Consider the following 15,006-nt stretch of genomic DNA (forward strand, 5'->3'; position numbering starts at 1 on the left):
ATTATTATCCACCATCTTAATTTTAGTAGTGGTTCTTGCCCTTAAGCCTGCTTTGCCTGATACTGGTATAACTACCCCATGATACTTTGATAAACATTTGCATGATCTGTCTTTTTCTATGAGCAGCTCTGTGTTTTTAGTTTAAGGTTTGTTTTGTGAGCATATGTAATTTTTTACCCAGCCCGATAGTCTTTTTAATTGAAATATTGTCCATTTATGTTTAATATAATTATTCTGTGTTTTTGTCATCTTATTCCTTGCTCTCTATATATACACCACTTGTTTTATGTTTTTTCTCCCCTTTCTTGCTTTCTTTTGATTTAAAATTGTATTTTTTTCTTTTCTCTCTAGAATCAGTTATTAGCTATACACTTGTCAGTTATACATTATTTTACTATTCTTCTTGTGATAAGCCCTAGGAATTATAACACACATCCTTGACTTATTACAGCCTAGTAAAAGCTATTAATTTTATAACATTCTCAATAATGTTAGGACCTTAAAATACTTGAATTCCATTTATGTTTTTAATTCTTAGGTCTTTTGTATTATTTTTCCATGAAATTTTATTCTATATAATTTTCAAACCCTGAAATATATTGTTAATATTGTTTTTTAGATTAATGTTGACACATGCGTATTCACAAAGTTATTTCTCCTAATGCTCTTCATTCCTTTTTTTTCTTTCTTTCTTTTTTTTTTTTTTTTCATTTCTTCTTGTACTCCTGTGTCTGTCTGAGCCCATTTTTCTTCCTTTGGAAGCACTCCCCTTTAAGATAGTCTTCATGCTGTCCTGCTGGCGATGAATTCTCTGTCTCTGTTTATCTAAAAATGTCTTCAGTTCACCTTTACTGAAAGAAGTTTTTTTTTTTGGTATAGAAATCTAAGTATGTGTTACTATACCAGACACTATTTCACAGTCTTACAGATGGATGCAAAATTTAGTAAGCTTCAAATAACGTTCATATTTTATAATGTTTACATTGATCTTGGTGTTCTAGTCAATATCACACCATTTCTCCTCACATTCCTCTTTATTCTAGCATTCAGTAATGGAAATAGTCCAGAATTTGAAAAGAAAAATGCCTTTTGAAATTGGTCAAGTGATTTAATTTTCCTGAGCTACTTTCTCATGTATAAAATGGGAAATCACTGAAATTATGAGGCTCTGTTGAGATATATATGAAAGTTCTTTGTAATATGTAAAGTATTGATCAGTTGGAAATTTTTAGTTTCCAAATTATAGTAAATAAAATGTACTACTATTTACTACAACAGAAACATTTTCAGTGTATGTTCTCTTACAAATATACCTTTCTGTGAACACACACGAAAGGATTAAAACGATAGTAGTCATGTATGTATTTACCCATACCTTTCCTTCTATGAGAAAGTAGGACATTGTTAAAAGTTAGATAAAACACAACTTACGTAAGATCAATTGTAAATTTATTTCTGATCTTTCAAGCAAGTCACATGAAAAGGGAAACCTAGCCAGTTACATAATTCAAAATACCCGTAAGATTTAGAGTAATCCGTTATTCAGGAGAAGTACAGTTCTTTCTTAATACTAAGTTCAGACAGGAATTCTCCCCTTTGTTTTTTTAATGACATAGAATTATTTGAAGGATTATTCTGCTGGTTTAGAAGTTACTGATTTGCATGGTTAATACAAATCAGCATTGGACTGATCTAGAATTTTAATATCCTGTTTCATACCCCTGAAGAAAGAATTATACATTTTCATGTGAGCTGCAAGTAACTGTTTTTCCACCCTACTTGCAAATGGATTTTATTGAAAAAATAAATAATGCATTCCCATTTCAAAATAGTTGAGCACATGTTAGAGGGAGGGTTAGGCTGATAAATTAAAATTTTATTTTACATATAAAACATTAACAAAACTGCCTTAGGAAGGTATTTTGCTGTATTTTATTTTTTGTTCATAGAGGTTAATTCAGAAATTCCTTACTGCATTGATCAAATATTTATTGGGTCCCTACTATGTGCAGGCATATCTCTATTGGTTTGTTTAATCTCCTTTGACAAAAGGGGGCCATTCAAACTTAGATTGTGTGCTTTCCTCTTTCTTTTTAGTAAGCATGCATTCAATGGAGCCAAACGTTATGGAACTGAGGCTTTTAAACAAACAAGTGAAGTGCATGTTAGTGCCTTACAGCCAATGCCCTAGCCTGTTTGAGGTTTAGTATGGTGATCAAAGAGGACATTTGCTCCTTATTTAAATTCTTTGACTTTGTCTTCAGGTCTCTGGCATGCATTCTATATGAGATGTGCTGCATGAATCATGCATTCCCTGGCTCCAGTTTCTTGTCCATTGTTTTAAAAATTGTTGAAGGCAACACTCCTTCTCTCCCTAAGAGATATCCAAGAGAACTGAATGCCATCATGGAACGGTATGGAAATAATGTATTACCACAGAAACAGTTTTAAATTGTGCTTAAATTTTAGTTTGTCTGAAAAATAATATTCTTTTTACACATTACAGCATGTTGAACAAGAATCCGTCACTGAGACCATCTGCTATAGAAATTTTAAAAATCCCTTACATTGATGAACAACTACAGGTATTTAAAATGAAAGGGATACTGGGAAGCATGTAATGATTGGCATTTATTTATGTTCTAGGACTAGAAGATACACTGTGAGAATAAGATGCATTCAGAATCAGTAAAAACAGAGAGACAGGATATTTTTTTAAACTGAGGAAAACTAATAGTTGGGATAATCTCTTTGCACAAGAAAGTACATGAACTCTGGTTCCCTGATGCCTGAGATGTTAGGATTGGGATTTTCTGCCTAAACTCAGCACCCATCCTCAGGGTTCTTGGCTTACAGATCTTACCGCAATGCTTTGTAAATATATTCCTGCTAGGACAGAGTGTGGCCTACTCTGGTACTACTTATAACAAAATCTGGGTTTTCACTAAGTCCATACTATTCTACTCCTTTATTATATGTCTCAATAATACTTTTTATTGAGTATTAAAAAATAAATAATGCATTCCCTTTTCAAACTAGTTGAGCACATATTAGAGGGAGGGTTAGGCTGATAAATTAAAATTTTATTTTGCATATAAAACATTAACAAAACTGCCTTAGGAAGATATTTTGCTGTATTTTAATTTTTCTTCATAGAGGTTAATTCGGAAATTCCTTACTGCATTGATCAAATATTTACTGGGTCCCTACTATGTGCAGGCATATCTCAATAATACTTTTTATTGAGTAGGTGAATTTATTTTGTTTTTCTGTAAATTGGAAAATTTGATGTAGAGAATTTGTCTCTGGTGGTAAGAAAATAATCAAATGGTACCCTCTCAGGAGGTTTTGTTGTTATTGTTGTTGTTGTTTTAAGATTTATTTATTCATTCTTAGAGAGAGGGGGAGGGAGGGAGAGAAACATCAATGTGAGAGGAGTATTGATCAGTTGCCTCTCGCACACGCCCTGATGGGGGACCTGGCCTGTGACCTGATCTGGAATCAAACCAGCTACCTTTCGCTTTGTGGGTTGACTCCTAACCAACTAAGCTACACCAGTTAGAGCTTTGGTTTTGTTTTTTAAACTTCTTAGGCTTTTACAATATAAATTCCTCAGGCAAATTTCCTTTAATGTTATGAATATCTTTAAGAGGACTGCAAAGCTTTCATTCCCCTTTAAAAATGTGCACGCCTTTTCATCAGAGTCCAGCTCTCAATCCACAGGACACACGACTCTGAGCTGCTGTGCATTCATTAGCTGAGTGCGTGGCACTGTGCTGACACTGGGGGTGTGGGAATGCAAGGACCTCACATGGCTCCTGTCTTTTGGAAGCTTGACTGCTAGTTAGAGAACCCAGTAACCAAGGAAAAGTAAGCAAGTAAAGTAATTTTAAGTTCCCATGAGCACTAGGAAGAAAGCAAATAGGATGTTGTGAAATAAGGGAGGGGGAGGGGTTTGGTGGTCACAGAAGGAATAGGAGACATTTTGACACCAGTGACATGGTGAGAAGTAGCCAGCCATGCAGAATGCCTCACTCACCTCACCCTAGTTCTGGTCCTGGGATGTGGACTTTGTCCACTACAGAACCAGAGGGGAAGAGAGCTTGTGTGACCTTGGGGCTGAAAGAAGGCCTGTTGTTGCCTGGGTAGCAGGGAATGAGGGAACAGGAAGTGCAAGACGAACTTGGAGAGGTAGGCAGGAGCCTGACCCCTCAGGATCTGGTTGCATAAGCTACCGTGCAATGTTTTGTAACCCTTTGTAGAAGGAAAAATAGGTACCAGTGGGTTTTGGTTTCAAACTCCCAGATATAGTCAGTAATAGTGCAAATTAGAAAAGTCACTGTGTGGTTTATGCCCTTCCTTCCCTGAAGAGGAGCCTTTTTTTCAGCACCTGATGTGCAGATACTCAGAAATGACTCCAGAAGACAAGAATTGGAATTGTCAGAAGGAAGCTGCTCATATAATCAATGCCATGTAAGTAGTTACATTGTTTTTAAAAAGCCCATTGAGCATAAATAAATAGTAAGTGCATTTGTCTTTTAAAATCTCTTAGTGCTAAGCTGACTGTGTGGAGCATCCTCATACTTACGTGTCTTGCCAAGGAATGCAGGCACTTCCGCAACTTGGTGTTCCAAAGCCCTTTGCCTCAGGTGAAGCAAACTGAAATCACAAATGTTTAAACCACCGCACAGCATGCAGATCTGTAGGGGAGCTCTGCAGCTGCCTTGTAAGTTTGTAGAGAGATTAGTGTCTCAAATATTTAGTGGTCCATGTGCCAACACACCTTCCATGTTAAGCATACATGGATTCCACATGTTTGTTTAACAGGAACTGTCAGGGTATCTATTGAAAAGACTGCATTGTGCAGTCCTGGAACAATCGAAAATCCTAAGCCAAAGTTCACTTTCTTGAGATATATCTAAGAACTGGAGAATGCGTGTTTCAGAAGAACCATAATTTATTGGCCTAACTTCTGTCTCCCACCTCACAGAATTTCTGTGTTGTAACTTACAAGAGCCCAGAACACGAGGTAACTTCAGAACAGACAGGTACGGCTGTGCTGGCTGTGTGCTGAGCAGCTCTGGGGCAGGGGACACTAATTACAAAGACCGAGTTTATCATTTGGGTGAAGACCCTCTCTGTTTAGTTTTCTAAGGGCCCAGTGAGAATGGCAACCCCTGCCCAGAGCTGCGCAAGGCAGTGGGGGAGAACAGTGGCCCTCAATAGCCTGATCTTCATGGCCAAATAGCATGAATACGCTTCCCTAATACCCGGTCCAGCTGTTTGTTTTCCATCTTCTCATTTTAAGCTGAGGAAATGGGTCCATCAAAGATATTCAGTCTTTGTTTAATGCACGATCTCCAGTTAAAGTAAACTGTACCTCAGTGGGACACATTTCAGGCATGCTCCTATAACCTTGCCTGGTTTTTCAAAAAAGCCTGGATATTCTTAATTTTATTTTGTTCTTTTTTATTGGAGACATGAGAGTAGTAGATAACTTATTTTTTAAATGCTGGACTGATTTTTGTTATCATTTTGCACTGTAATTATGAAACACCATTCATAGTTAAAGTACACTAGAATCCAGTTGCTTGGGTGGTATTTCACATTATGATATATTGACTTCAGATCATTACTGTACTTTTCAAGATCTGTGACTATGCTTTAAGGAGAGTTATTTGGTCGTACAAAATAAGGGGTGTGTATTTCTGGAAATTGCACGTCTCCTGGAGGCTCTGGTCTGGACAGTGTTCTGGAGGGATGGGACCTGCCTAAATGGTCATTACAGTTTCATCATCACATTTCTTGTAGTATTGGGCCCTAGGCAAGTCAGGCACAGGAACAAATGTCACCGAGAATGTGGTTGTAGACCTTTCAATACACGATTACTGTAAGCACATTTCTTTAAAGAAAAAGGCTCTTTACATAATGTTGGCTAACACTTTGGGGGTAATGACCATATATTATGAGCATTTTTCATGAATTCACTCATTTAAACTCGCAACAAACCTATGAAGTGGGTACTATTTATTTTTTAATGATTATAAAGATGTTAAGTGACTTTTCCACGGGCGTATAAGATTCGAACCCAGAGAACCTTACTAACCGGTACAATGAACCACTATGCTGTGCTGCCACAAAAGTACCTACTGTGTTAGGCTTAGAATATGAGACATAAGAAATGTTAGCTGTAATAATGCCCTCGTGTGGGATACTTTTTATGTGTCAGACATTGTACCTTATCTCATACAATACTCACTCTTAACCCATTCTTTATGGATGAGGAAACTGAGGTTCAAAGAGGTTCAGTAACTTGCCCAAGACTGCAGACCTAATGAATGAGAGTGCACATCAGATTCACACCCTGCCTATCTCCAAAGATTGTGTTCTATCCACATGGTCGAATTTGTCTGCCTGTCTATTTACTTCTTAATAGCCAGAATCCTAATTTGTCTTACATTATGAAAGTCAGTTATAAGCAATGAAATGAGCAGAAATTTGGAAAGTACATAATTTGCTTTTAAATAAAAATCTAATTTGAAAAATATTGCCAATTAACCACAGTCCTGGTTGGCTCATTACATACCCAGACTTTATTAGTTTTTGCCTGGCCTGTCTTGAGATGCTTTTCCCTCCTCAGTAGTGTAACGATAGTTCTGTAAAATATTTGTTTAATTTTTCTGAGCATGTCTGGGATGTGTTCTGTGTGGGGAATCTTTTATTTTCTCTAGGCAAAAACGGATCCACCTACAGACTCTGCAGGCACTCTCTGAAGTGCAGAAAATGACACTGAGGGAAATGATGCAGCCGAGGAAGCTCCAGGCGGCCGGCGAGAAAGCCAGGATGCTGAAGTAAGCTGCCCTTCCTCAGGCCCCCAGCCCTTCAGCCGCTTCCCTGGGCTCTGAAGGAGTTCACTGAGGAAGAGCAGAGCCAAAACAGGGAAACAACATGCACATATTCATGATACATGTTTCTGTTTATTCAGTCACTCGTTCCCTCAAAAGATGGTTATTGAGCCTTAGATGGTGACTGGATGGCAGGCATTATTCACATTAGGCTTTCAGTCTTGTGTGGAAAGGAGGCCTGCCTATCAGGGTGGTTACTAGTGGTGAAAATGGCATCAGCCTCCAGATGGAACCTTGCTGTTGCTGACACCTTCTCAACCAGTGTGAGGGTGGAAAGGGTGACCTCAGGACCTGGCCCTCATTCTCTGGGTGTTTGCTGCATCCCCTCTGCTGGGAGACCTGGCTGGTCCACAGAGAGAAGAAGGTGCTGGCAGGAAATTGTTGGCCTTAGGAAGCAGTTTGGAAACAGCTCTGTTCTGTCTGGTGAGGCCCTGCGAAACATGCACATGCTCAGGGCGGGGCCGCTGGTGAGAAACACCCCTGGTAATTCAAGTATTGACGTGGAGAGGGGGCGTTCAGAAGCCCTAGGATACCAATTTCTCAAGACTGATTCTTCAGTTGGGAGGCTATCCAGTTTCCTAATTTTTCTTCTTCTTTCTTCTACTGCCAATGTTTTGGTAGCTTAGAAGCCCCAACCAAGATCTAGGGAGACAGAAAAAAAACTGAAACTCCAATATGTTCATTTTGTGACCTTGTCAATGTATCTGAAACATGATTTAGACATATCCTTGTACTTGTAATGAATATCATGACTGTTAGGTCAGAGTCACTCAAGAAACCAGACAAACACAGCGAGCCAAGGAGCAGGGTTTATTAGTGGGCAATAAGAGGAAGTGGAGCCAACCAAGGGAGGTTAAGATTCGCTCAGTTGTTCTTGAGGCAGGGTTTTTAAGCTTAAAAACCCGCTGAGGGTAACTGGTTGGGCTGTCAGGGTCTGACTGGCTAGAACTGGCTGCTGGGTGCTGTTTCTGCTGACCATTGTTCTTGACACATCTGGTCAGCCTCGGGTTGAAGCTGCATCCTGTTATGCTGCAAGGGCCGACCCCAGACCCCAGTCTTAGCCCGGGCATCTGTTTGTCCTGGGTACGATCAGCAGGCAGTTTCCCACGGTAGTTTCCTGCCTGTTGATCTTCCATTCCTCCTAGACCTGCCTAGGTCTGTCAATGATGAACCAACAAGAATCTGTGAGACTGTTTTCCCTTAAGACATGTTTTCTTTAATAAATGTGGAAAAAGACTTTCTTCAAAGTGCTCAAAGGTGGTAGCGTACTGGTAGATGTTTACCCACCACCTCTGAGCTCGTTGGGTGAGTCAGGGTGGGAAGTGACTGCTGATTTGTTTGCCAATTTCTGCGGTGGCAAGACTCCCATTATGGCCAATTTTAAGCTACCAGTATGATATCGTGGACTGTTCAGCTGGGGAGATAATGTGCACAGCCTTCTCGTGGGAGCCAGTGCAAGTTGGTTCCTGCAAAGTACCACCACTGAGTGTAGCTTTTACTGAGAAAACATATTCACATAAATTGTTCGAGCCCTTGAATCAACTCACATCCCAAATCTATTTATATCACCTCGGAAATGGCAATACATCCAGGTTATCATGATTTATGTCATTGGTTGAGGGTAAATGGAAAATTACATCTCTACTAGGAGCAGATTAAAGCTGCTATTTAATTATACATCCATATTACAAATTATTTTTTCTGATTTTTGTACACAAAAGAAAGTCATATAGATCTTCTACATGACATTTCATATTTTCTTGTTTAAAGGCAATGCCTTTTAAATAACGCCTGGTCTTGATTTTATGAATGACTTGAATCGGGATTGTTTTTGATTGTTATTTCTAGGATTCAAGAGTGGTCACATGTTTTAACTAGAAAAGGTCTCCGTTGTCAGAAGGATTATAATGTACCCATTTTATAGACAACAAAATTTGACCACAGGGATGTTCAATGACTTTTCAAACAAATCTAAGTATAAATCAGCATACAAGCAATCGCAGGAACTCAAATCTGTCTTTCAGTTTAGTAGCAGATTAAATTCTACTTTTCTGTAGTAGAGAAAACAAAGAAAATGTGTCTGAGAAAAATTTCCCTCCACACTGAGTCTCGTATTCTTTTCCATAATTTTGAAATGTTGCTGCATTTCCTTGTTTATGTGTTTATTTTACCCTAAAAGCAGTTATTGAGTTATTAATATGTGCTGGACACTGTGCTGGGCATCAGGGACACCCCCCATCATTACAGTCAGAGGACACACAGGGATCAGCACTGTATTCTTCTGTATTTTAGGGGTTCTAAGGAAGAAAAAGGAGCTGGAGCATCCTTGTGTGCGCTTTAAAGGAGAATCCAGTGGGGGCTGCACTGCACACACATCCTCACAAGAGGAAGACCCATTGGCCTGGCTTTCTAACACCCCAGTTTGCCTGTTGAAATGGATCACACCCAAATAATATAGATGTGTTTTCAGCAAATTGCAACTATTTTTCTACATTTGTTTTAAATCTGCAGAAAGCTTATTGAAGAAAAAGATGAAGAAAATAACAAACGAATGCAAGAATCGAGATCTCAGAACTTTCAGCAGCTAACTGTTGATGGACTCCATGTAAGTACTCTTATTTTACACTTTACATAACACCTTTTCTGGCTTCAGATGTTTTCAGATTCATGAGGCCAGTTGGTCAGGGAAAGGGACAAGGTAGGGAAGAAAAGCATCCAGACCAACTTCATCCAGTTCCAGGGAAGATGTTCCTTTTCGAATGTAGGCCGACAGTTGATGACCACAAAGCAGCTCTGCTTAGAGGTGGAGCCACTGATTTGTCCAACAAATACTAGGACCTACAGAATCATCCGCACTGAGTGAACCATTGATGAGTTAAAAGTATGACTTTGCAGAACAAATTTGTGTATATCTAATTTTGAATTTCAGCCATGCTATTGTTGGTTTTTCTCTTTAGTCCATTGTTCTCTTTTTGCCTTATTTTTTTTATTCTTTACCTTTTTAGTTTGTCTCCCATCCATATTACTCCTTGTGTTAATAATCCCATCCAAACTTTGAAGAATTACCATGGATATCCGATAAATAGGGTTGCAGATTCACATGCAATGAACTTCAAATGCCTGCCCTCTGTGTCCCAACACCCTGGATAGCAAATACTGTTTTTTTTAATGGTTAAAAATTGAACTTGGCATAGGTGCTGATACTTAAGGCCATCTTTCTTCAGGGTCATATTTGAACAATAGACACCAATACCAGCTCCTAGCACTTCTGGTAAAAGCATCTTGGAAAAGAGTCATTTTTAGGGAGAACCTTATTGTCTCAAATTCTGTTTGCTCATCCATTGGAGATGGCATCTGAAGGAGATGTTTTCCTTTGGCAGGAAGAGCCAAGTCCCCTGAGGCTGTGGGGATGGTCCCTGCAGTCTGAGGATGCTAATTCTGCTGTGACAGGTGATCCCAGGGCTACAAATCCTGGGCTGCGCAGGGGCACCCAGCAGCGCTCACTCTCAGCCAGGCACAGCCCAGGAACACTTGTTTTCTGCCTCCCTCTGAGAGGCTTTTCACCTTTCTCAATTACTTTGTGGTTGCGAGTGCTTTAGAGTTCTAAAACCAAAATTGGACCAGAAAAGGCAGGGGGACCCAGCCTTTTTTGACCTTAGGAGTCTCCCTCTGTTGGACCCTTTGCAGAGAGTTTGGGATGTTGGTGATATGCCACCCGCCATTTTCCCCACCCCCATTTTCTACCAAACTGCCACTCCATTAACTGAAGCCAGCTGTGGGACCTGTTGACAGGCATGCGGTCAGCAGTAGTGCTGGATCCCTGCTTAGAGGAGGGTCTTGATGCCACCACTTGATGCTGCTCTGACCTCTTAAGTGCCTTTCTCTAGTTCCCCAGACCCTTTCTAGGCCCTGAAATAACTTGTAAAGATGGGTTTTCTTTCCTATGCCTGCTGGCTTTCTTCCTCCCGAGTCTGAGAACTGCAAATTCCCACAGATCCTCACAAGGAGTCTGATGTAAGAATTCTGTTTTTGTTACTATGTGTAAACTGCTTGTTCAATCAGCTGATTGAAAATGGGACTTTTTTCCTGAAATGTCAAGGAACCCCTGCTTCTAAGTGATTTCACCCCCTAAGATTAGAAATTTAGGAGTACAGATATGGTAATATTTTTAGAATATACAGATATTGAATTATAGTCTTATATTCCTGATATTATATAGTGCTATTAACCAGTGCTTCCCCAATTTTAAAATGAAAAACTTTCTTTATCCCTAAAGTTATCATATAGCAAATAAAAATATAGTTTTAAGCATGATCTTACATTTTAGTGTCAGATAATTTATGTAACTTTTTTACTTTTCTTTATTGACCCTTCAAAATAATCATTTTTGTGTTCTTTTTCACTTCTGACATGATTATTATCAATGTTAAACAACTACATTACATTAAATTTTGTCCTTCCTATAAACCAGGGTCACTGGGGGGCTCTTCATGTAACTTAAGACTGAGACCATAACGCAGGCAGTCTCAGATTTTGTTAGCTGTATGTTATCCCATAGAACACAAGGCCAGAGAGATAGTAAAGATCTTGGCCCAACCCAAAGAGGATTTCACAAAGATTTTATGCAATCCCGACTCCATGTTTTCTACCTAGTTCTTTCCAATGCCACCCCCTTTTCATCAGGAAGGAACACAGGGAGCAAGAGGGGAAGGGCCTGATGCTGTCTTGCCCAGAGATGTCAGTTCATTCTTTGGTCTTCTAAGATTTAGTGTCACCAACATCTTGGGCCCTGAACTTTCCAGAAGCATGTTTCTTAAGTTTGCATATGATGGGGGCAGGTACGTGGCTCTTGAAAATAATATCCTCTTCTAGCTGTTTCAGTTCTGCAGAAGGGGTTTCTTAGCGTGCTCACCACCTGCCCCTGGTCTTTTGTCCTCTTTTGAGCAATTACATCAAGCATTTCCCTCTGGCCCGCTGACAGCATCCCACCTCCTCTCTTTCAAATGTCACCTTCTCCACAGGAAAACCTCTTTGACCTCTCAGGTCCACAATTAACTAGCCGTCCTCCAAATTCTCATGGCTTATAGCAACACTTCTCAAACTTCAAAATCACCTTCTGGTCTGTCTTGTGAAAATGCAGATTCTGATTGGGGTGGTTTTGGAGGGGACCTGGGGTGCTGCATCAAGCTGCAAGCAGCTTCCCAGTGACTCCCGTGCTGCTGGTCCAGGGCTGTAATGGGCAGAAATCAGGGCACTTGAAAGCAACAGTTCACCTTCAGATGAAGGAAAAAGCCACCGATGAATAGACCTTCTCACGATCTCTTTAGGAAAGAAAGCATTTAATGGGAACGAAAGGGAAGGAGGAGCGACCTGAGGGAAGGCTCCCTTGTCCACCTCAGGAGGAGGATGAAGAGAGGAGGCCAGGCGGAGGAGCAAGTTTAATCACGTTCACAGACACGGGAGTGAGGCAGGTTTAATGACATTCAGAGAACAAAGGAGGCAGAAAACTGGGAAGCCGAACACTTTGCTCAAGGATTGAAGGGTTTTAAACACTCAAGGAAAGGTATTATTGAGCTGAAAAAGGTAAAATATGAGAAAGAAATTGAACTAATCTGATGCAAGGTGCTACAGAAAAGTGTGATAAAGAAGAAAAGGAAGGAAGAGGAAAATGTTCCTATCTTTGCCCATCCACACATTTATGATTTAATGTCTTCCTAATCTCTTGGGGCTGCTTCTTTTCTCCTGCCAGCTGAAGGAAACCACTTTATATTTCAAAAGCAGTTGTAGGAGGTGGAATCAGGGGAGAGAATGGGCTGCCTGTGTCACCTCTCAAACATGTTATAAAAAACTTGGAGGCATTTAGGAGACTGGCGTGTTTTGTGTTTCAGACCCTAACTGACAGGGCCTTTTATTTGGGCAGTCATTTTCTGCATGGCTGAGTTTGGACTTTGAAATCTTGAAGCAGAGTTGAATGTGGAATCATGTTAGACACTGTCTCCTTAAAGAATGGTAGCTTGAAAACAACTAGATACCATCACACACACAATAAGCCCAGCCTTTTTTTTCTTATCCTGTGGCATATACGGTTGTGAAGGTATTAGAAGTGGGTGTCTGTGGAAAGTGCACAGCAAATCAGGTCTCCATACATGAAATATTGATAGTAATGCAGATCAAAGGGAGATCAACTCCTTTTCTTCCTGAGAGAAACAATGATAACAATGCTGTCTCTTCTCTTCAAAGAGAACCTCAGCAAATCAAAGTCAATTGAGAGTCCACATACTTTTCCCCCAGTAATTTCTGAAGCACACATTTCATGCAGTCTCTGTTCCTTGTTCTTAAAGTTCTCTGTGTGCTGATACTGGTCCTTTGAGTGTGAGATCGGTTTCACCTCATGCAACAGTCATTACACAGTACAACAAATGGGCTTCGCAAGAATATTTAACGACGGTATTTTCACAGACACAGCATCACAGTGTACCACGGCTTTTATTTATTCATTTAAGATTCATTCAAACTTTGCTTTCTTTTTTAATAAGAAGACATTCTTGGAAGTTCTCCAGGAAGGCCACACATCATGGAAAATGAGTCAATTCAGCATAGCTCTAAGTCGTAAACACACACACACAACTAAAAAAAAGCAAAATGATTTATTGAAATACCTATTGATATGTTTGAGAAATTTAACTTTTTTTTGAAGTATGAGTTTTTTTCATGTGGCCTCTTAGATCTTTTTCAGGAAATCTGAATTTATGAAATCATAGAACTTTTAAAGCTATACGAGAATCTGGAGGGCATCCAAATCCATGCCTCTAATTTTGAGATGAGGAAACTGAGCAGGGCTGGACTAGGGGGAGGGGAGGTGAGTGTGATGCCCTGGGCGCAGATTTGAAGGAGGCTCTGGTTCTCAGCTGCAGATCGATCTGGCTCTTACATGAGCCTGAAAGTCAGTGTCTCCTTCAGTTATGCACCCTGGGCATTCTACTTGCCCCACCCTAGTCACGGCCCTGAAACAGGCCAGGGGAGGTTAAAATGGTTTGCCCCATTTATTCAAGGGAGTATCTCTTATCCCAAGCTGCTGCCTTGAAGTTTGAAAATGTTAACATGCTTAAGAAAGAAGATTAGGTAGGCTTTTGCTTTCAAATATATTTCTAAATAAGAATATTGTTTCATTTGTGGCAGCCCTGTTTACTTTTATGTTTGTCATGAATTGTTAATTACCTTCCACAAGGCACCTGATGGCCCGACTTCAGAGAACCTGCCTGAGTCTCAGCCCATTCCTGGCCTGGACCTCGGTGTGTTCGAGTCAAGTATAGAGGACACCATAATTGACCTTGGAGATCATGGTATGAGCTTGCATCAGCATTCAGAAGGGTGCTTTCAGCTGACATGTGGGTTGGTGTAACTAGTCCTGCAGGAGGCCTGGCTGGCCTCTGAGAGAAGCCCTAGAAGTATGTAACCACCTTCCATCTGTTTGCCAGAGCAGGGCTGTGGCCAGGATGAAAAGCAGAGAAACCAAGGACTTAGTCTGTACTCCTATTTTCTTAGTGAAGCTGAGTTAGAAACTCATACCAAGCCAAGGACCTTTTCTGCGTGGGTTAAATAATGGGGTCATTAACCTGACTCTGGAAGAGTGTAGGACTGTGAATGCTCTGAAGCCCCATTTCCCTCTTCTGGACACGGTGTTCCCAGTCCCCATAAACTCCAAGTGAAGAAATGAAATCAGGCTTTGAAAAATCAACTATGTGGATGTGTGATCATTGCCAGAAAAAAAATGTGCTCAGAGCTGGTGCCCAGTAGGGGAGATACATCATATCCTAATGATTGAAAACATGGGTTTTAGAGTAAAAAAAAACTGGCTATCAGGGAAGCTCCTGGCAACTTAATCTCTGCTTACCCATGAAACACAAATAACGCCCCCTTCAAGGGTGGTTGTGGAAAACAAATGAGACTCCCATGTGAGGTGCTCTGAGCTCAGTGCCTAGCACAGTAAGAGCCGAGGAAAGCGAAGCAGTTTATGACTCTGAAGGGGACAGTTATGAAAGTAGGGGTTCTCTCAATCTTGCACCTCTCTCCCCAGTGCCTAGGTCAAAGAGCCAGGACA

The 15,006-nt window shown here is 40.3% G+C and overlaps 1 protein-coding gene across 9 annotated transcripts in view; it reads left to right on the top strand.

Moving 5' to 3' along the window:
- The window catches only part of NEK11 (NIMA related kinase 11), a 216,287-nt gene that overhangs the window by 92,174 nt on the left and 109,107 nt on the right, over positions 1 to 15,006 (top strand). For 5 of the 9 annotated variants that reach the window (XM_028518308.2, XM_036030651.1, XM_036030652.1 and 2 more), the window contains 7 exons: positions 2,265 to 2,414; positions 2,507 to 2,585; positions 4,388 to 4,473; positions 6,732 to 6,851; positions 9,417 to 9,510; positions 12,233 to 12,335; positions 14,129 to 14,248. In XM_028518308.2, the coding sequence (XP_028374109.1) occupies positions 2,265 to 2,414; positions 2,507 to 2,585; positions 4,388 to 4,473; positions 6,732 to 6,851; positions 9,417 to 9,510; positions 12,233 to 12,335; positions 14,129 to 14,248 (752 nt within the window). The remainder of the gene's footprint in view (positions 1 to 2,264; positions 2,415 to 2,506; positions 2,586 to 4,387; positions 4,474 to 6,731; positions 6,852 to 9,416; positions 9,511 to 12,232; positions 12,336 to 14,128; positions 14,249 to 15,006) is intronic. The other 4 variants (XM_036030649.1, XM_036030648.1, XM_028518310.2 and 1 more) reach the window with 1 other exon arrangement.

The sequence above is a fragment of the Phyllostomus discolor genome, chromosome 7 (genome assembly GCF_004126475.2).
Source record: "Phyllostomus discolor isolate MPI-MPIP mPhyDis1 chromosome 7, mPhyDis1.pri.v3, whole genome shotgun sequence".
Taxonomy (NCBI): domain Eukaryota; kingdom Metazoa; phylum Chordata; class Mammalia; order Chiroptera; family Phyllostomidae; genus Phyllostomus; species Phyllostomus discolor.